Source organism: Oncorhynchus keta, chromosome 10, assembly GCF_023373465.1.
Source record: "Oncorhynchus keta strain PuntledgeMale-10-30-2019 chromosome 10, Oket_V2, whole genome shotgun sequence".
NCBI lineage: Eukaryota > Metazoa > Chordata > Actinopteri > Salmoniformes > Salmonidae > Oncorhynchus > Oncorhynchus keta.
The window spans coordinates 15,314,544-15,338,498 of NC_068430.1; the positions used below are offsets into that span (position 1 = coordinate 15,314,544).

Consider the following 23,955-nt stretch of genomic DNA (forward strand, 5'->3'; position numbering starts at 1 on the left):
AAAATTACAGGCCTCTCTCGTCTTTTTAAGTGGGAGAACTTGCACAATTGGTGGCTGACTAAATACTTTTTTACCCCACTGTATATATACAGTTGAAGACGGAAGTTTATGTGCACTTAGGTTAGAGTCATTAAAACTTGTTTTTCAACCACTCCACAAATTTATTTTTAACAAACTATAGTTTTGGCATGTCGGTTCGGACATCTACTTTGTGCATGACACAAGTAATTTTTCCAACAATTGTTTAAAGACAGATTATTTCACTTATCACAATATCACAATTCCAGTGGGTCAGAGGTTTACATACACTAAGTTGACTGTGCCTTTAAACAGCTTGGAAAATTCACTTATAATTCACTGTGTTTCCTGTTCCTTCTACAGGTGCCGGGGAGTCTGGGAAAAGCACCATCGTCAAGCAGATGAAGTGAGTTACAGAGAGCTGTAACAGATCAGGACATGTCATGACCTCTTTAATAGATGATGCCCTCTATCCTCTAGTGGTTTATTCAGTCCTTGCCCCAGTCCTTGTTGGATTGATCTACAATGCTACTGTACACTGCTGATCCAGAGCTGGCAAACAGTCAATCAGGCATGTTGAGCATAGGCATATTAATTTGCATTTTAGGAAGACGTATGGAGGGCAAATCTTCATGTCCTTAGTAGTTGCGCTGGTTTTCTCGTGTCTTCCTACCCATAATTGTCTTTGGCTACTGAAAGCATGAGTCTCAGTGCACAGGACTTTTACTGTGGTTACTGTAATGACTGGGATCAAACCATGACACTCAATTACACACTCACCAATGACGTATACAAAACATATGTGTGTATGTCTATGTCTCATTCTCATACACACGCACACACACACTCCATAATGGCTTAATTATTCACATTCCTGTGGGCTAGCCAGGCGATGAATCAGTTTTTCATGAGTGTAGAGTACAGAATGTAGCTCTAAACCCAGGTTGTTAATACAGCCATACAGAACAACCAATGCTTGGGAGACAGACCATACCCATAACACAACACAGCCTGCTCTGCTCTGAATCACCAGCTCTGTCTCTGACCACAGAGATCATGTCAACATAAAAGGAGAGCAGGGAGAATGGTTGCCTTTTTTCCCCCATAACACCTGTAGATAGAATTATAATATGTATTGTGTAACTAACTGGGTTAAATCCCAGTACTTTTCCTAGCCGCTAGTGTCAAGCTTATAGGCCTGTTTATTCATGAGGTGATATTGGCTTATTCATGTCCTTGTCTTGGTGCTACTGTGTTCTTTCTGCACTGCATCCTGCATTCTGATGAAGTCTGGATGCTATCATCCCACTGAAACACACACACATACACTTAACATACAGGGCGTTCCCCTGTGCATGACAAGCTGAGGCATGGTCATACACATCACCAACTTGCAGAGGAGGTTTGCACAGGACTGCACTGACTGTCTATATCAGCTGGTAGCCCAGCAGTTAGAACGTTGGGCTAGTTACTGAAAGGTTGCTGGTTTGAATACCAGAGCTGACAAGCTGAAAAATCTGTTGATGTGCCTTTGAGCAAGGCAATGAACCCTTATTTGCTCCAGGGGTGCTGTACTACTGAGGCTGACCTTGTAAAATAACACATTTCACTGCACCTATCTGGTGTATGTGACAATAAATACATTTATTATTATCGAGTAACTAGCCGTTCTACGAAACATTACGGTCATTGATTGAATACCCAAACTCTTAGCAGCTAGAAGTCCTAACATATTGAGCACATTTAACACTGTATGAAATACATAACCTGTCAACCATACTGCCCAATGACTGTATATATATGAATGGACAAAGTCATGGATCACGTGACACAATGTTTAAGTATGTGAAGACTCAATAGAGCATTGATGCTAAATTAAGTCGGTTAAGATGGTGTCTCATGGGGACATAACATACTCAGTTTGAGCTACTCCAGGAAGTGACGTTACAGGCTAGCTCAGTGCTGCCCCCTCATATAAGTCATGTTTTATGCCGACCTGGGTACTGCAGGCTACCATTAGCAACGCAATTATCCTTATAACTTCTAGGTGCGACTTTAAAATAAGAAGAAGCAATTATTGGTCCATGAGTATCTTTGCAACATTTTTTAATTTACAAGAAGATTGACCACAAAGATTGACATTTTTCCATTTACTATAATGGGGGATCCTGTTTTCTGCTAACAATGCCTGCAGTACCGCGGCCACCTCTGTGGCTTCAATTATTATTATTTTTACATTGAACCTTCTAAGCATGTCAGTTAAGAACAAATTCTTCTTTATGACAGCCTATCCCGACCAAACCCTGACGAAACTGGGCCAATTGTGCACTGCCCTATAGGACTCCCGTTCACAGCCAGACGTGATACAGCCTGGATTTGAACAAGGGACTGTAGTGACGCCTCTTGCACGGAGATGCAGTGCCTTAGCCCTCTGCGCCACTCGGGAGCCTCAATGTGAGGGGGCAGTCGTTCTCCACCTGTCCTCCTTTTCTCTTAGTAACATCTTGAGTGACATTAGTAGAATGCTCAGGTTTGTTCTCCTTCATCAGGATTATCCATGAGGATGGCTACTCAGAAGACGAGTGTAAGCAGTACAGAGCTGTGGTCTACAGCAACACCATCCAGTCCATCATGGCTATTATCAAGGCCATGGGCAACCTCAAGATTGACTACACAGAGGCCTCCAGAGAGGTAAGACACACACATGGGCATGTACAGTGCCTTGCTAAAGTATTCGGCCCCCTTGAACTTTGCGACCTTTTGCCACATTTCAGGCTTCAAACATAAAGATATAAAACTGTATTTTTTTGTGAAGAATCAACAACAAGTGGGACACAATCATGAAGTGGAACGACATTTATTGGATATTTCAAACTTTTTTAACAAATCAAAAACTGAAAAATTGGGCGTGTTAGGCTCCTCTGTTTCTGCAGTCAGATGATTAGAGAAGAGGTACAGCTTTGCTTCTACACATCCACTAGAGCTCCTGAGTAACAATGTCCTGGGCACTGAAGAGAAGGTTAGTCACTATCATCCATAACACCATGAAGTCAAGGTTAGTCACTATCATCCATAACCCCATGAAGTCAAGGTTCGTCACTATCATCCATAACCCCATGAAGTCAAGGTTAGTCACTAGCATCCATAACCCCATGAAGTCAAGGTTAGTCACTAGCATCCATAACCCCATGAAGTCAAGGTTAGTCACTAGCATCCATAACCCCATGAAGTCAAGGTTAGTCACTAGCATCCATAACCCCATGAAGTCAAGGTTCGTCACTATCATCCATAACCCCATGAAGTCAAGGTTAGTCACTAGCATCCATAACCCCATGAAGTCAAGGTTAGTCACTAGCATCCATAACCCCATGAAGTCAAGGTTAGTCACTAGCATCCATAACCCCATGAAGTCAAGGTTAGTCACTAGCATCCATAACCCCATGAAGTCAAGGTTAGTCACTAGCATCCATAACCCCATGAAGTCAAGGTTAGTCACTATCATCCATAACCCCATGAAGTCAAGGTTAGTCACTAGCATCCATAGCCCCATGAAGTCAAGGTTAGTCACTAGCATCCATAACCCCATGAAGTCAAGGTTAGTCACTAGCATCCATAGCCCCATGAAGTCAAGGTTAGTCACTAGCATCCATAACCCCATGAAGTCAAGGTTAGTCACTAGCATCCATAACCCCATGAAGTCAAGGTTAGTCACTAGCATCCATAACCCCATGAAGTCAAGGTTAGTCACTAGCATCCATAACCCCATGAAGTCAAGGTTAGTCACTATCATCCATAACCCCATGAAGTCAAGGTTAGTCACTATCATCCATAACCCCATGAAGTCAAGGTTAGTCACTATCATCCATAACCCCATGAAGTCAAGGTTCGTCACTATCATCCATAACCCCATGAAGTCAAGGTTAGTCACTATCATCCATAACCCCGTGAAGTCAAGGTTAGTCACTATCATCCATAACCCCATGAAGTCAAGGTTAGTCACTATCATCCATAACCCCATGAAGTCAAGGTTCGTCACTATCATCCATAACCCCATGAAGTCAAGGTTAGTCACTATCATCCATAACCCCATGAAGTCAAGGTTAGTCACTATCATCCATAACCCCATGAAGTCAAGGTTAGTCACTATCATCCATAACCCCATGAAGTCAAGGTTAGTCACTATCATCCATAACCCCATGAAGTCAAGGTTAGTCACTATCATCCATAACCCCATGAAGTCAAGGTTAGTCACTATCATCCATAACCCCATGAAGTCAAGGTTAGTCACTAGCATCCATAACCCCATGAAGTCAAGGTTAGTCACTATCATCCATAACCCCATGAAGTCAAGGTTAGTCACTATCATCCATAGCCCCATGAAGTCAAGGTTAGTCACTATCATCCATAACCCCATGAAGTCAAGGTTAGTCACTATCATCCATAACCCCATGAAGTCAAGGTTAGTCACTATCATCCATAACCCCATGAAGTCAAGGTTAGTCACTATCATCCATAACCCCATGAAGTCAAGGTTAGTCACTATCATCCATAACCCCATGAAGTCAAGGTTCGTCACTATCATCCATAACCCCATGAAGTCAAGGTTAGTCACTATCATCCATAGCCCCATGAAGTCAAGGTTAGTCACTAGCATCCATAACCCCATGAAGTCAAGGTTAGTCACTAGCATCCATAACCCCATGAAGTCAAGGTTAGTCACTAGCATCCATAACCCCATGAAGTCAAGGTTAGTCACTATCATCCATAACCCCATGAAGTCAAGGTTAGTCACTATCATCCATAACCCCATGAAGTCAAGGTTAGTCACTAGCATCCATAACCCCATGAAGTCAAGGTTAGTCACTAGCATCCATAACCCCATGAAGTCAAGGTTAGTCACTATCATCCATAACCCCATGAAGTCAAGGTTAGTCACTAGCATCCATAACCCCATGAAGTCAAGGTTAGTCACTAGCATCCATAACCCCATGAAGTCAAGGTTAGTCACTAGCATCCATAACCCCATGAAGTCAAGGTTAGTCACTAGCATCCATAGCCCCATGAAGTCAAGGTTAGTCACTAGCATCCATAGCCCCATGAAGTCAAGGTTAGTCACTAGCATCCATAACCCCATGAAGTCAAGGTTAGTCACTAGCATCCATAACCCCATGAAGTCAAGGTTAGTCACTAGCATCCATAACCCCATGAAGTCAAGGTTAGTCACTATCATCCATAACCCCATGAAGTCAAGGTTAGTCACTAGCATCCATAACCCCATGAAGTCAAGGTTAGTCACTAGCATCCATAACCCCATGAAGTCAAGGTTAGTCACTATCATCCATAACCCCATGAAGTCAAGGTTAGTCACTAGCATCCATAACCCCATGAAGTCAAGGTTAGTCACTAGCATCCATAACCCCATGAAGTCAAGGTTAGTCACTAGCATCCATAACCCCATGAAGTCAAGGTTAGTCACTAGCATCCATAGCCCCATGAAGTCAAGGTTAGTCACTAGCATCCATAGCCCCATGAAGTCAAGGTTAGTCACTAGCATCCATAACCCCATGAAGTCAAGGTTAGTCACTAGCATCCATAACCCCATGAAGTCAAGGTTAGTCACTAGCATCCATAACCCCATGAAGTCAAGGTTAGTCACTATCATCCATAACCCCATGAAGTCAAGGTTAGTCACTATCATCCATAACCCCATGAAGTCAAGGTTAGTCACTATCATCCATAACCCCATGAAGTCAAGGTTAGTCACTAGCATCCATAACCCCATGAAGTCAAGGTTAGTCACTAGCATCCATAACCCCATGAAGTCAAGGTTAGTCACTATCATCCATAACCCCATGAAGTCAAGGTTAGTCACTATCATCCATAACCCCATGAAGTCAAGGTTAGTCACTAGCATCCATAACCCCATGAAGTCAAGGTTAGTCACTATCATCCATAACCCCATGAAGTCAAGGTTAGTCACTATCATCCATAACCCCATGAAGTCAAGGTTAGTCACTATCATCCATAACCCCATGAAGTCAAGGTTAGTCACTAGCATCCATAACCCCATGAAGTCAAGGTTAGTCACTATCATCCATAACCCCATGAAGTCAAGGTTAGTCACTAGCATCCATAACCCCATGAAGTCAAGGTTAGTCACTATCATCCATAACCCCATGAAGTCAAGGTTAGTCACTATCATCCATAACCCCATGAAGTCAAGGTTAGTCACTATCATCCATAACCCCATGAAGTCAAGGTTAGTCACTAGCATCCATAACCCCATGAAGTCAAGGTTAGTCACTATCATCCATAACCCCATGAAGTCAAGGTTAGTCACTATCATCCATAACCCCATGAAGTCAAGGTTAGTCACTATCATCCATAACCCCATGAAGTCAAGGTTAGTCACTATCATCCATAACCCCATGAAGTCAAGGTTAGTCACTATCATCCATAACCCCATGAAGTCAAGGTTAGTCACTAGCATCCATAACCCCATGAAGTCAAGGTTAGTCACTAGCATCCATAACCCCATGAAGTCAAGGTTAGTCACTAGCATCCATAACCCCATGAAGTCAAGGTTAGTCACTAGCATCCATAACCCCATGAAGTCAAGGTTAGTCACTATCATCCATAACCCCATGAAGTCAAGGTTAGTCACTAGCATCCATAACCCCATGAAGTCAAGGTTAGTCACTAGCATCCATAACCCCATGAAGTCAAGGTTAGTCACTAGCATCCATAACCCCATGAAGTCAAGGTTAGTCACTAGCATCCATAACCCCATGAAGTCAAGGTTAGTCACTATCATCCATAACCCCATGAAGTCAAGGTTAGTCACTATCATCCATAACCCCATGAAGTCAAGGTTAGTCACTATCATCCATAACCCCATGAAGTCAAGGTTAGTCACTATCATCCATAACCCCATGAAGTCAAGGTTAGTCACTATCATCCATAACCCCATGAAGTCAAGGTTAGTCACTATCATCCATAACCCCATGAAGTCAAGGTTAGTCACTATCATCCATAACCCCATGAAGTCAAGGTTAGTCACTATCATCCATAACCCCATGAAGTCAAGGTTAGTCACTAGCATCCATAACCCCATGAAGTCAAGGTTAGTCACTAGCATCCATAACCCCATGAAGTCAAGGTTAGTCACTAGCATCCATAACCCCATGAAGTCAAGGTTAGTCACTAGCATCCATAACCCCATGAAGTCAAGGTTAGTCACTAGCATCCATAACCCCATGAAGTCAAGGTTAGTCACTAGCATCCATAACCCCATGAAGTCAAGGTTAGTCACTAGCATCCATAACCCCATGAAGTCAAGGTTAGTCACTAGCATCCATAACCCCATGAAGTCAAGGTTAGTCACTAGCATCCATAACCCCATGAAGTCAAGGTTAGTCACTAGCATCCATAACCCCATGAAGTCAAGGTTAGTCACTATCATCCATAACCCCATGAAGTCAAGGTTAGTCACTATCATCCATAACCCCATGAAGTCAAGGTTAGTCACTAGCATCCATAACCCCATGAAGTCAAGGTTAGTCACTAGCATCCATAACCCCATGAAGTCAAGGTTAGTCACTAGCATCCATAACCCCATGAAGTCAAGGTTAGTCACTATCATCCATAACCCCATGAAGTCAAGGTTAGTCACTATCATCCATAACCCCATGAAGTCAAGGTTAGTCACTATCATCCATAACCCCATGAAGTCAAGGTTAGTCACTAGCATCCATAACCCCATGAAGTCAAGGTTAGTCACTAGCATCCATAACCCCATGAAGTCAAGGTTAGTCACTAGCATCCATAACCCCATGAAGTCAAGGTTAGTCACTAGCATCCATAACCCCATGAAGTCAAGGTTAGTCACTAGCATCCATAACCCCATGAAGTCAAGGTTAGTCACTAGCATCCATAACCCCATGAAGTCAAGGTTAGTCACTATCATCCATAACCCCATGAAGTCAAGGTTAGTCACTATCATCCATAACCCCATGAAGTCAAGGTTAGTCACTAGCATCCATAACCCCATGAAGTCAAGGTTAGTCACTAGCATCCATAACCCCATGAAGTCAAGGTTAGTCACTAGCATCCATAACCCCATGAAGTCAAGGTTAGTCACTAGCATCCATAACCCCATGAAGTCAAGGTTAGTCACTATCATCCATAACCCCATGAAGTCAAGGTTAGTCACTATCATCCATAACCCCATGAAGTCAAGGTTAGTCACTAGCATCCATAACCCCATGAAGTCAAGGTTAGTCACTATCATCCATAACCCCATGAAGTCAAGGTTAGTCACTAGCATCCATAACCCCATGAAGTCAAGGTTAGTCACTAGCATCCATAACCCCATGAAGTCAAGGTTAGTCACTAGCATCCATAACCCCATGAAGTCAAGGTTAGTCACTAGCATGCCCAATCCAAGAAGCCATCACATGCAGTCACACAGTTTGAAAAGAACTTTCCGCTAATAGGAGACTGTGCTTACCATCATGTAATCGTTGACATACACCCCCCCCAAAGAAGACTGAATAACACAACTATTTTTCCACAAGCACTGACTTCGCTCATAACTATCTTACCATACTTACCAATCCTATCTTATTCTATTTTATCCTACCATACTTACCAATCCTATCTTATTCTATTTTATCTTACCATACTTACCAATCCTATCTTATTCTATTTTATCTTACCATGCTTACCAATCCTATCTTATTCTATTTTATCCTACCATACTTACCAATCATATCTTATTCTATTTTATCCTACCATACTTACCAATCCTATCTTATTCTATTTTATCCTACCATACTTACCAATCCTATCTTATTCTATTTTATCCTACCATACTTACCAATCCTATCTTATTCTATTTTATCTTACTATTACCTACCAATCCTTTCTTATCTTACCATACTTACCAATCCTATCTTATTCTATTTCATCTTACCATACTTACCAATCCTATCTTATTCTATTTTATCTTACTATACCTACCAATCCTATCTTATCTTACCATACTTACCAATCCTATCTCATTCTATTTTATCTTACTATACCTACCAATCCAATCTTATCTTACTATACCTAACAATCCTATCTTATTCTACCTTATCTTACTGTACCTACCAATCTTATCTTACTATACCTACCTATCTTATCTTACTATACCTACCTATCCTATCTCATCTTACTATACCTACCAATCCTATCTTACCATACCTACCAATCCTATGTTATTTTACCATACCTACCAATCCTATGTTATTTTACTATACCTACCAATCCTATCTTATCTTACTATACCTATAATCTTGTTTCTCGTGGTCTGAGAGTCTTTAGGTGCCTTTTGGCAAACTCCAAGCGAGCTGTCATGTGCCTTTTACTGATGAGTGGCTTCCGTCTGGTCACTCTAAGGCCTAATTTCTGAAGTGCTGCAGAGATGGTTGTCCTTCTGCAAGGTTCTCCCATCTCCACAGAAGAACTCTAGGGCTCTGTCAAAGTAACCATCATGTTCTTGGTCACCTCCCTGACCAAGGCCCTTCTCCCCCGATTGCTCAGTTTGGCCAGGCAGCCAGCTCTAGGAAGAGTCTTGGTGGTTCTAAACTGTTTCAATTTAAGAGTGATGGAGGCCACTGTGCTCTTGGGGACCTTCAATGCTGCAGACATTTTTTGGTACCCTTCCCCAGATCTGTGCCTCAACACAATCCTGTCTCGCTTGGTTTGGTTTGGCTTGGTTTTTGCTCTGACATGCACTGTCAACTGTTGGACCTTATATAGACAGGTGTGTGCCTTTCTAAATCATGTCCAATCAATTTAATTTCCACGGGTGGACTGATCAATGGAAACTAGATGCACCTGAGCTCAATTTCGAGTCTCATAGCAAAGGGTCTGAATACTTTGTCAATATGGGGTATTATGTGTAGATTGCTGAGGATTTTTTAAAAACCATTTTAGAAAAAGGCTGTAACTTAACAAAATATGGAAAAGTCAAGGGATCTGAATACTTTCCGAAGGCACTGTACCTAAATGAATTCTAGAAATGGATGTTGAGAAATACACTAAAATAAGCAACGAACCAAATCCTGGTAAGAATGTGTTATTTAATTGTAACCATTGATTATGATAGCAAGATACTGTGTCCCTGTGCCATCCATGGTATGGACTGGTTAAGGTGCTGGGTATTGAAGTTCATTGTTGAAAAATGTATATAATCTTGGATAGTAGAAGCAAGTCAAAGGTCTAGGCTTGGGCTTGTTGCTACCAAATCTGAGTTCCATATCAATATTGCATATCAGCAGTATCTATCAACCAAACATTCTAAATACTACTGAAATTGCTGTATTTAATTGTGATATCATTATATTCAAATGTGAGTGTATTGAAATGAATTTAATTGCTAAGGCAAATAAATATAATGGGATTCTAAATCAATGCTCTTATCAAGCAAACATTCTAAATTCAAACATTCTACTAACTTTGCTTTGCTTGAAATTATATTTTTATTATTCAAAATTGCCATGACAATTGACATCCATTATGCGCGCACACGAACCCCCCCCACACACACATTTACAGTGGGGACTCTTGAGGTTCAGACCTGCTCTCTCCTCAGTGCTCAGACAGAGAGCGAGAGAGCAGTTGAAAGAGAGATTGAGAGAGGGTTCCTACCCCATTGAAGTTGGAATTTGTAAGGGTTATGGCTGTATGATCCCGGATAGCACTGATTATTGAGAGAGAGAAAAGGTAGAGGCTGTGAGTGGGTTTTCCTGCAACCATGAGGGCAATGTAGGCTTGATCATGAAGAAACGGGACGTGTGCTGAAAAGGGAGAAGGTGCGGTAACTAAGGGTTTTTATTTAAAGCTGCTGACTGGACACATTTTCCAAGCAGGTTTCCTTTGCAGGCAATTTCTGCAGCGCAGGCACTGTGCACCTCAAGTGAATAACCTGTCTCTCAAACTCCTTCTGCTACTGCTGCCAGCCGCAAATACGGATTATTATCATTATACTTTTATTATTATTAATAATATTAAAACGATAGCATTAACACCTCAGGCTGATAGAAAGGCTTCATTCCCAACCCATGTTCATTATTCACACACACACACACACACACACACACACACACACACACACACACACACACACACACACACACACACACACACACACACACACACACACACACACACACACACACACACACACACACATGTATATGTATATGGAAATGTCGTTTTGTAATGCAGATGTATTTATTTTTAACTCTCGAAGTGTAACCCTATTTCAAATATTTGATATCTTTTCCAGATGCAAGATCTGTTTCACTTTGCACTCGCAGGTTTTTTCATTTGGAAAATATTTTGTTCTATTTTATTCTTTTACATGTTTTTTACTATAACATAATAAGAGTGTCTTGACTGTGATAAGGGCTTGTGAAATAAGAGCTTCTTGACTGTGATAAGGGCTTGTGAAATAAGAGTGTCTTGACTGTGATAAGGGCTTGTGAAATAAGAGCGTCTTGACTGTGATAAGGGCTTGTGAAATAAGAGCTTCTTGACTGTGATAAGGGCTTGTGAAATAAGAGCTTCTTGACTGTGATAAGGGCTTGTGAAATAAGAGCTTCTTGACTGTGATAAGGGCTTGTGAAATAAGAGTGTCTTGACTGTGATAAGGGCTTGTGAAATAAGAGTGTATTGACTGTGATAAGGGCTTGTGAAATAAGAGCTTCTTGACTGTGATAAGGGCTTGTGAAATAAGAGTGTCTTGACTGTGATAAGGGCTTGTGAAATAAGAGTGTCTTGACTGTGATAAGGGCTTGTGAAATAAGAGTGTCTTGACTGTGATAAGGGCTTGTGAAATAAGAGCTTCTTGACTGTGATAAGGGCTTGTGAAATAAGAGTGTCTTGACTGTGATAAGGGCTTGTGAAATAAGAGTGTCTTGTCTGCTAAATTAACAAAACAAGCCTATGCCATTTCACAGTCATAGGCTTCTACAAGCAAGCCCCACATTGCTGGTTAGTCCTTTTTTGAAGATTGTGTTCCACGATATAATATAATGAATCTTAAATGGTGATATACTGATATACTGTATATATACTGTATATATGGGGTAATTTAGCAATTAGGATTTATCTGTAATGGTTATAATAAATTAAGCATTGTTGTGCACTGATGGTATTGATAAATGCCCATATTTTTTCAAAGGTTTTCCTAAAATATATATTTTTCCATTAGAGTTTCCATTAGAGTATACTCAAGTATATCACAAAAAATATGGTAGTACTCAAACAGTCAAAACATTTCAAATGCCCATCCATACTGTGAACAAACTGTCAACATGTTTCTCAAAGAGGGCTAAAACATTTTTAGGAAGCTCAAGTGTATTACAGTATATGTCAGAGCGCTTCAGTCTTGAGTCTATAGCTGGAGGATGGGTGAATGTGCTTTCCGACTGTAATCTAGTCTCCTGCATGGCTGAGGAGAGATGCTGCCGTGGTCATTACGGCAGGATGGATGGGTGCAAACCTGTGTCCTCAGACCATCGTTCATGCCACTGGACGTGCTGATACTTGCTCTGCCTCCTATGCAGGCATTTAACGCACCGGCTGCCACAAACATACTCTCATACAGTACATTAGACAACAGCCAACATGTATGCACACTTTAGACAGGGATGCACAAGAACACACATAGAACATTGCATAGACACACACACACACACACACACACACACACACACACACACACACACACACACACACACACACACACACACACACACACACACACACACACTTGTACACGCAGGCATGCACGGATGCACACACACGGGTACTGGTGCCCAGAATTGGCTCAATGAGTCACCTAGTTCCCAGGGAGAGGAAATCGAGCCTCCATATGCTGTGTCATTTCATTTGCTTTGTCATTTCAAATCCAGAGAAAGATGCTGAAAACATTGCAAAATATCCTATGTGAACTGCACTCCCAGTCTCAAGTTGAAATGTACATTTATGACCATTTTGTTCCAGTTCACTAAATTGATTGATTATTCAATTTGAGCTTTGCTAATTTGCTATTATGGGAACAGGTGACACAGCAGATCTGTGTGAGTGTGTGGGTGGAGAGGTGTTGCCTCAGTGGACAGTATGCAGGGCTGTTCATCCGTCTGCTGAGTCTCTGGGCATGGAGGTGTCTGGTTCTCTGAGCCTAGCCAGCTGTTCATCCGTCTGCTCTGCTGAGTCTCTGGGCATGGAGGAGTCTGGTTCTCTGAGCCTAGCCAGCTGTTCATCCATCTGCTCTGCTGAGTCTCTGGACATGGAGGTGTCTGGTTCTCTGAGCCTAGCCAGCTGTTCATCCATCTGCTCTGCTGAGTCTCTGGGCATGGAGGAGTCTGGTTCTCTGAGCCTAGCCAGCTGTTCATCCATCTGCTCTGCTGAGTCTCTGGGCATGGAGGAGTCTGGTTCTCTGAGCCTAGCCAGCTGTTCATCCGTCTGCTCTGCTGAGTCTCTGGGCATGGAGGTGTCTGGTTCTCTGAGCCTAGCCAGCTGTTCATCTGTCTGCTCTGCTGAGTCTCTGGGCATGGAGGTGTCTGGTTCTCTGAGCCTAGCCAGCTGTTCATCCGTCTGCTCTGCTGAGTCTCTGGGCATGGAGGAGTCTGGTTCTCTGAGCCTAGCCAGCTGTTCATCCGTCTGCTCTGCTGAGTCTCTGGGCATGGAGGTGTCTGGTTCTCTGAGCCTAGCCAGCTGTTCATCCGTCTGCTCTGCTGAGTCTCTGGGCATGGAGGTGTCTGGTTCTCTGAGCCTAGCCAGCTGTTCATCCATCTGCTCTGCTGAGTCTCTGGGCATGGAGGAGTCTGGTTCTCTGAGCCTAGCCAGCTGTTCATCCATCTGCTCTGCTGAGTCTCTGGGCATGGAGGAGTCTGGTTCTCTGAGCCTAGCCAGCTGTTCATCCGTCTGCTCTGCTGAGTCTCTGGGCATGGAGGTGTCTGGTTCTCTGAGCCTAGCCAGCTGTTCATCTGTCTGCTCTGCTGAGTCTCTGGGCATGGAGGTGTCTGGTTCTCTGAGCCTAGCCAGCTGTTCATCCGTCTGCTCTGCTGAGTCTCTGGGCATGGAGGTGTCTGGTTCTCTGAGCCTAGCCAGCTGTTCATCCGTCTGCTGAGTCTCTGAGCATGGAGGAGTCTGGTTCTCTGAGCCTAGCCAGCTGTTCATCCGTCTGCTCTCCTGAGTCTCTGGGCATGGAGGTGTCTGGTTCTCTGAGCCTAGCCAGCTGTTCACCCGTCTGCTCTGCTGAGTCTCTGGGCATGGAGGAGTCTGGTTCTCTGAGCCTAGCCAGCTGTTCATCCGTCTGCTCTGCTGAGTCTCTGGGCATGGATGTGTCTGGTTCTCTGAGCCTAGCCAGCTGTTCATCCGTATGCTCTGCTGAGTCTCTGGGCATGGATGTGTCTGGTTCTCTGAGCCTAGCCAGCTTTTCATCCGTCTGCTCTGCTGAGTCTCTGGGCATGGATGTGTCTGGTTCTCTGAGCCTAGCCAGCTGTTCATCCGTCTGCTGAGTGTCTGGGCATGGAGGTGTCTGGTTCTCTGAGCCTAGCCAGCTGTTCATCCGTCTGCTCTGCTGAGTCTCTGGGCATGGAGGTGTCTGGTTCTCTGAGCCTAGCCAGCTGTTCATCCATCTGCTCTGCTGAGTCTCTGGGCATGGAGGTGTCTGGTTCTCTGAGCCTAGCCAGCTGTTCATCCATCTGCTCTGCTGAGTCTCTGGGCATGGAGGTGTCTGGTTCTCTGAGCCTAGCCAGCTGTTCATCCGTCTGCTCTGCTGAGTCTCTGGGCATGGAGGAGTCTGGTTCTCTTATGTTGTTCTTGTCTATAACTGTTCTGTACTCTGTCATGTATTTGTATGTTCTGTGTGGACCCCAGAAAGAGTAGCTGCTGCACACATCCTAATAAACTAAACTCATTATCTTCACATTGGCGACTGAACTGTGCTGTGTCATCATCGCCATCACGCCAATCATCCCTGTCTATTTACATTACACCACGGGAGGCTGGTGGCACCTTAATTGGGGAGGACAGGCTCATGGTAATGGCTGGAGCAGAATAAGTGGAATGGTTTGATTCCGTTCACTCCGTTCAAACCATTATTATGAGCCATCCTCCCCTCAGCAGCCTCCACTGCAGTACACAGATAGTAGAGGGAGAAACACCCAGAGGAAATATATATCCTGCTTGCCACTGGCACACTTTATTACAACACTACATTATTTATCATGGCACACAGCCTTGTCCACAGGCACCAATATATCTCCCATATTAGCCATCCACACAGTGTACATTACCTGGCCTCATTGGCCACCTGTCAAAACAACCCAATATTTATTAATTGAATCTGGTTCACTCAATCATTGTCTCTTATGGCTAGAAAGACCCTTTAACGATTTATGATGAGATCTTTCATCATCACTGTAGATGCGCTTGCTTTGTCAAATCCTCTCCCCAGAGGTCCTTACACACAGCCATACCTCACTGCTCTAAAAAACAAATGTTTGATAGACTGTTGGCTGTACATTTGGTGATAATATGGGTTCTCCCTCCCTCCTCAGATTTAAACATTAGCCCTCTACCTCTGTGTCTGTTGCAATAACTGTTCCCTAGTACTGTGGTACATGCAGCCTCCTAGCTTTGCCCATAATGTCCCCGTCCTGTCCCCTCCCGCCCCCTGCAGGACGATGCCCGCCAGCTCTTTGCCCTGTCGGCTGCTGCTGAGGCGCAGGGCATCCTGCCCGACGACCTGTCCAAAGTGATCCGCCGTCTGTGGGCCGACAGCGGGGTGCAAGGTTGCTTCACGCGCTCCCGGGAGTACCAGCTCAACGACTCAGCCGCATAGTGAGTAGACATAGTGTGTTTCAATTATGAACAAATTCTTATTTACAATGAGGCCTAGCAAGAGGCCTCCTGTGGGACGGGGGCTGAGATTATAAATAAATGTAGGACAAAACGCAAATTGTGATAAGAGACATCACAACACTAGATAAAGAGATACCTAAGACAGCAACACAACATGGCAGCAACACAACATGACAACAACACAACATGCCAGCAACACAACAGCAACACAACATGGCAGCAACACAACATGACAACAACACAACATGGCAGCAACACAGCAACACAACATGACAACAACACAACATGACAACAACACAACATGACAACAAAATGGCAGTAACACAACATGACAGAAACACATGACAACAACACATGACAGTAACACAACATGGCAGCAACACAGCAACACAACATGACAACAACACAACATGACAACAACACAACATGACAACAACACAACATGACAACAAAATGGCAGTAACACAACATGACAGAAACACATGACAACAACACATGACAGTAACACAACATGACAGTAACACAACATGAGAGCAACACAACATGACAGCAACACATGGCAGAAACACAACATGCCGACAACAGCAACACAACCTGGCAACAACTCAACATGACATCAACACAACAAGGCAGCAACACAACCTGACAACAACAAAACCTGGCAGCAACACAACCTGGCAACAACATGACAACAGCACAACATGACAACAACACAACATGACAGCAACACAACCTGAAAACAACTCAATGACCTTCAATGTCAACAACTCCCTTGAAGGAGTGGTACGCTCAATGATTCTCAATATAACCCACCTCTCTCCATCCTCTCCCTCACTCCTTACCTCCCTCTAGTTGACTCAGTATGCAATCTGCACCTGCACACATACCCTCATGCTACCACAATATATATAAATGTGACCAGGAGACCAACACCAGTTAGAGCTACTCTCTATCTCCTCCTGCTGCTCATTGGAGACCAACACCAGTTAGAGCTACTCTCTATCTCCTCCTGCTGCTCGTTGGAGACCAACACCAGTTAGAGCTACTCTCTATCTCCTCCTGCTGCTCGTTGGAGACCAACACCAGTTAGAGCTACTCTCTATCTCCTCCTGCTGCTCGTTGGAGACCAACACCAGTTAGAGCTACTCTCTATCTCCTCCTGCTGCTCATTGGAGACCAACACCAGTTAGAGCTACTCTCTATCTCCTCCTGCTGCTCGTTGGAGACCAACACCAGTTAGAGCTACTCTCTATCTCCTCCTGCTGCTCGTTGGAGACCAACACCAGTTAGAGCTACTCTCTATCTCCTCCTGCTGCTCGTTGGAGACCAACACCAGTTAGAGATACTCTCTATCTCCTCCTGCTGCTCGTTGGAGACCAACACCAGTTAGAGCTACTCTCTGTCTCCTCCTGCTGCTCGTTGGAGACCAACACCAGTTAGAGCTACTCTCTATCTCCTCCTGCTGCTCGTTGGAGACCAACACCAGTTAGAGCTACTCTCTATCTCCTCCTGCTGCTCGTTGGAGACCAACACCAGTTAGAGCTACTCTCTATCTCCTCCTGCTGCTCGTTGGAGACCAACACCAGTTTGAGCTACTCTCTGTCTCCTCCTGCTGCTCGTTGGAGACCAACACCAGTTAGAGCTACTCTCTATCTCCTCCTGCTGCTCGTTGGAGACCAACACCAGTTAGAGCTACTCTCTATCTCCTCCTGCTGCTCGTTGGAGACCAACACCAGTTAGAGATACTCTCTATCTCCTCCTGCTGCTCGTTGGAGACCAACACCAGTTAGAGCTACTCTCTATCTCCTCCTGCTGCTTGTTGGAGACCAACACCAGTTTGAGCTACTCTCTATCTCCTCCTGCTGCTCGTTGGAGACCAACACCAGTTAGAGCTACTCTCTATCTCCTCCCGCTGCTCATTAACATTTTATTCAACCTGGAAAACAAAAGCCTCTCTACTTTGCATACAACTTAACAACTCTGCTTTGTCTGCCAATTTCCTTTTTAATAACATTACAAACACATTAAGAGAATGAGTTGATTCTTAAAGGTCAGATCACAGAGAAGACTGGGTGTTTACCCTGATGCAATCACAGTGGCAGTTAGATTGATTGGTGGCTTGTCTGTCTCATATCAGGTTTAATCAGGAGTGTGTAAAACCTCTGGCCAGCCTCCCATTAGACTGATGTATGATGGTATTGTGTTCTGATTGATGGTAACAGAGGAGGTCTGTGTCTAGATTCTCCTCTTCTCCTCTCCCATCTGCTGATGTGTGAAACCTGACATAATACTCCACAGGTAGCAGACTAAACTCAACGGTGACCGAACAGGCCCCCATTAACATAACAGGGGGCTGTAGTTGACCGGGTTGAGAGTTTCTTGGTGTCCACATCACCAACAGTCTATCATGATCCAAACACACCAAGACAGTCATGAAGAGGGCACGACAACACCTTTTCCCCCTCAGGAGACTGAAAAGATTTGGCATTGGTCACCAGATCCTCAAAAAGTTCTACAACTGCACGATCGAGAGCATCCTGACTGGGTGCATCACCGCCTGGTATGGTAACTCCTCGGCATCTGTAAGGCGCAACAGAGGGTAGTGCGTATGGTCCAGTACATCACTGGGGTCAATCTTCCTGCCATCCATGACCTACATTGAAGGGGGAAAGTATTTGATCCCCTGCTGATTTTGTACATTTGCCCACTGACAAAGAAATGATCCGTCTAATGGTAGGTTTATTTGAACAGTGAGAGACAGAATAACAACAAAAAAATCCAGAAAAACGCATGTCAAAAATGTTATAAATTGATTTGCATTTTAATGAGGGAAATAAGTATTTTTTTTATTTACATATATTTCTTTTTTATTTACATATAAGTCTATTTTTTTGTTAGAGTACTAATGTTACCATCTCCACTACAACTACAAAATACTTAACTACATGTATTTTTGTCCTAGGAAACATTTAATTGAAATACTGTAGAATTCCATTCATTCCTATGGAGGCCTGCTCCTACTGAGGAGTGCCAATATGGCCGACCGGTGGCGTCCAAAAACTTTCAATGGCCAAAACATAGAATCAGCAATCCAGGGTTTATATACATCACTGGTCAGCAATCCAGGGTTTATATACATCACTGGTCAGCAATCCAGGGTTTATATACATCACTGGTCAGCAATCCAGGGTTTATATACATCACTGGTCAGCAATCCAGGGTTTATATACATCACTGGTCAGCAATCCAGGGTTTGTATACATCACTGGTCAGCAATCCAGGGTTTGTATACATCACTGGTCAGCAATCCAGGGTTTATATACATCACTGGTCAGCAATCCAGGGTTTATATACATCACTGGTCAGCAATCCAGGGTTTATATACATCACTGGTCAGCAATCCAGGGTTTATATACATCACTGGTCAGCAATCCAGGGTTTGTATACATCACTGGTCAGCAATCCAGTGTTTGTATACATCACTGGTCAGCAATCCAGGGTTTATACACATCACTGGTCAGCAATCCAGGGTTTATATACATCACTGGTCAGCAATCCAGGGTTTATATACATCACTGGTCAGCAATCCAGGGTTTATATACATCACTGGTCAGCAATCCAGGGTTTATATACATCACTGGTCAGCAATCCAGGGTTTATATACATCACTGGTCAGCAATCCAGGGTTTATATACATCACTGGTCAGCAATCCAGGGTTTATATACATCACTGGTCAGCAATCCAGGGTTTATATACATCACTGGTCAGCAATCCAGGGTTTATATACATCACTGGTCAGCAATCCAGGGTTTATATACATCACTGGTCAGCAATCCAGGGTTTATATACATCACTGGTCAGCAATCCAGGGTTTATATACATCACTGGTCAGCAATCCAGGGTTAATTTACATCACTGGTGAGCAATTGAGGGTTTATATACATCACTGGTCAGCAATCCAGGGTTTATATACATCACTGGTCAGCAATCCAGGGTTTATATACATCACTGGTCAGCAATCCAGGGTTTATATACATCACTGGTCAGCAATCCAGGGTTTATATACATCACTGGTCAGCAATCCAGGGTTTATATACATCACTGGTCAGCAATCCAGGGTTTATATACATCACTGGTCAGCAATCCAGGGTTTATATACATCACTGGTCAGCAATCCAAGGTTTGTATACATCACTGGTCAGCAATCCAGGGTTTATATACATCACTGGTCAGCAATCCAGGGTTTATATACATTACTGGTCAGCAATCCAGGGTTTGTATACATCACTGGTCAGCAATCCAGGGTTTATATACATCACTGGTCAGCAATCCAGGGTTTATATACATCACTGGTCAGCAATCCAGGGTTTATATACATCACTGGTCAGCAATCCAGGGTTTATATACATCACTGGTCAGCAATCCAGGGTTTATATACATCACTGGTCAGCAATCCAGGGTTTATATACATCACTGGTCAGCAATCCAGGGTTTATATACATCACTGGTCAGCAATCCAGGGTTTGTATACATCACTGGTCAGCAATCCAGGGTTTGTATACATCACTGGTCAGCAATCCAGGGTTTATATACATCACTGGTCAGCAATCCAGGGTTTATATACATCACTGGTCAGCAATCCAGGGTTTATATACATCACTGGTCAGCAATCCAGGGTTTATATACATCACTGGTCAGCAATCCAGGGTTTATATACATCACTGGTCAGCAATCCAGGGTTTATATACATCACTGGTCAGCAATCCAGGGTTTATATACATCACTGGTCAGCAATCCAGGGTTTGTATACATCACTGGTCAGCAATCCAGGGTTTATATACATCACTGGTCAGCAATCCAGGGTTTATATACATCACTGGTCAGCAATCCAGGGTTTATATACATCACTGGTCAGCAATCCAAGGTTTATATACATCACTGGTCAGCAATCCAGGGTTTATATACATCACTGGTCAGCAATCCAAGGTTTATATACATCACTGGTCAGCAATCCAGGGTTTATATACATCACTGGTCAGCAATCCAGGGTTTATATACATCACTGGTCAGCAATCCAGGGTTTGTATACATCACTGGTCAGCAATCCAGGGTTTATATACATCACTGGTCAGCAATCCAAGGTTTATATACATCACTGGTCAGCAATCCAGGGTTTATATACATCACTGGTCAGCAATCCAGGGTTTATATACATCACTGGTCAGCAATCCAGGGTTTATATACATCACTGGTCAGCAATCCAGGGTTTATATACATCACTGGTCAGCAATCCAGGGTTTATATACATCACTGGTCAGCAATCCAGGGTTTATATACATCACTGGTCAGCAATCCAGGGTTTATATACATCACTGGTCAGCAATCCAGGGTTAATATACATCACTGGTCAGCAATTGAGGGTTTATATACATCACTGGTCAGCAATCCAGGGTTTATATACATCACTGGTCAGCAATCCAGGGTTTATATACATCACTGGTCAGCAATCCAGGGTTTATATACATCACTGGTCAGCAATCCAGGGTTTATATACATCACTGGTCAGCAATCCAGGGTTTGTATACATCACTGGTCAGCAATCCAGGGTTTATATACATCACTGGTCAGCAATCCAGGGTTTATATACATCACTGGTCAGCAATCCAGGGTTTATATACATCACTGGTCAGCAATCCAGGGTTTGTATACATCACTGGTCAGCAATCCAGGGTTTGTATACATCACTGGTCAGCAATCCAGGGTTTATATACATCACTGGTCAGCAATCCAGGGTTTATATACATCACTGGTCAGCAATCCAGGGTTTATATACATCACTGGTCAGCAATCCAGGGTTTATATACATCACTGGTCAGCAATCCAAGGTTTATATACATCACTGGTCAGCAATCCAGGGTTTATATACATCACTGGTCAGCAATCCAAGGTTTATATACATCACTGGTAAAAACCCTTTGAAGTGATGTGTGTTGCCATAGAAATGTTCCCTTTGAGAAAAGTTGAGCGAGATAGAGAGAGAGAGAGACGTATCATACACAAACACAGAACACATGGACGTGTATGTGCCGCCCCTCATCATATATATATGCCATTTAGCAGACGCTTTTATCCAAAGCGACTTACAGTCATGTGTGCATACATTCTACGTATGGGTGGTCCCGGGAATCGAACCCACTACCCTGGCGTTACAAGCGCCATGCTCTACCAACTGAGCTACAGAAGGATCATCATCATCATCATCATTATCCTGTGTGTGTGGTCCTCACAGCTACCTGAACGAAATGGAGAGGATAGCCAAATCAGACTACATCCCCACACAGCAGGACGTGCTGCGGACCAGAGTGAAGACCACCGGCATCGTGGAGACACACTTCACCTTCAAGGACCTGCACTTCAAGTAAGGGCTCTTAGAACAAACCTGAAACCTGAATAGTGTCAGTCTCTCTATCTGGATGACTTTGTGTATTGGGAAATTACATTATTACATGAATGAGAAAACAAAATGTATCCAGTGCACAGATATAGAGAGGCCTGGTCTATTCCCTCTGTCCCCTTGTTTTTAACTTGCTGTGGATGAAAAAAGGTTCCAAAAGGGTTCTTTGGCTGTCCCCATAGGATAACTATTTTTGGTTCCAGGTAGAACTATTTTGGGTTCCATGTAGAATCCTCTGTAGAAAGGGTTCTACATGGAACCCCCCCCAAAAAAACCTGCAACCAAAAAGGGTTCTTCAAAGGGGACAGACGAAGAACTCTTTAAGGTTCTAGATAGCACCTTTTTTCTAAGAGTGAAGACTGCATGTCCAAAGTGTATGGTTTGTGTGTGTACTACATGTGCGTGTCTTTAATGGCATGTGCATATGGCTGACCAGGAAGTGTTGTGAGACACCCTCTACCTCCTGACTGTGAGCAGCCTGAGGCAGATGTAACACTGTTTAACAAGTTCATCTGATACAATGGGAGATCCGTTCCAGCTTCAATGCTTTTAACAGCCAGATAGACGATGAGAAACGTGGTGATAAATCGGGCCATTCCTGTCTGCCTGTTGGTGTGTCTGCCTCTGCCTGCCTGCCCGTCGTCTGTCCGTCTGTCTGTCTCTGCCTGCCCGTCCGTCCGTCCGTCTGTCTGTCTCTGCCTGCCTGCCCGTCCGTCTGTCCGTCTGTCTGTCTCTGCCTGCCCGTCCGTCTGTCCGTCTGTCTGTCTCTGCCTGCCCGTCCGTCTGTCCGTCCGTCTGTCTGGTCTGACATGAGTCCACAGTGACCAAGTTCCAGATAAACTCAGAGCGCTGCGCGAGGCTGACATCTACCTTCCGTCACAGCCTCACAGACACGTTGTCTGGGATGAACAATACATGGAGACAATTGATAAGAAAAGAGTCACCTCTTTATATCTCTGTTCTGTTGGCTGTAGCTATGGAAACTCGTCTCCAGGAAAATAACAACAGAATGAATGAATGGCATAGAAATGACAACTGAGACATTTGGTTGAGGGAGAGAGATAGTGAAAAGAAGACATTCTAAGATAGTGTTTGTTTCTTTTGTGTTACCTTCTCCATATTCTCTAGCAGTATTTCTGTCTTTAGAGCTTGTGTTGTTCTCCTCACAAAGAGAAGAGCAGGAAGCCACTGAAGCTGCTGTGATTATCACGATCACCATAGACCCGGGTGCCTGGCGGGAGACGCATGGACCAACTCCCCGTTCTCCAGCTACAAAGTCCCTGCATTGGTTCGATACTGAAAGCCTCCAGGGATATTGGTCTGATGCGACCACATTAGACACGGGTCATTCTTATACAAGAATGCACTCACCAGTGCTACAGTGTTAATATCCATGGATGTGAATCTGAAGTAGTCAAATCAAATCAAATTGTATTTTTCACATGCGCCGAATACAACAGTGAAGTGCTTATTTACAAGCCCTTAACCAACAATGCAGTTTTAATAAAAATAACAACAAAAAAATAACAAATAAAAGTAACAAATCATTAAAGAGCAG

At 43.7% G+C, this 23,955-nt stretch overlaps 1 protein-coding gene across 1 annotated transcript in view; it reads left to right on the forward strand.

The window, feature by feature from the left end:
* The window catches only part of LOC118388269 (guanine nucleotide-binding protein G(i) subunit alpha-2), a 118,400-nt gene that overhangs the window by 74,322 nt on the left and 20,123 nt on the right, over positions 1 to 23,955 (forward strand). Inside the window, exons 2-5 of the mRNA XM_035777131.2 lie at positions 382 to 424; positions 2,568 to 2,709; positions 15,761 to 15,921; positions 22,233 to 22,361. Coding sequence (XP_035633024.1) covers positions 382 to 424; positions 2,568 to 2,709; positions 15,761 to 15,921; positions 22,233 to 22,361 — 475 coding nt within the window. The remainder of the gene's footprint in view (positions 1 to 381; positions 425 to 2,567; positions 2,710 to 15,760; positions 15,922 to 22,232; positions 22,362 to 23,955) is intronic.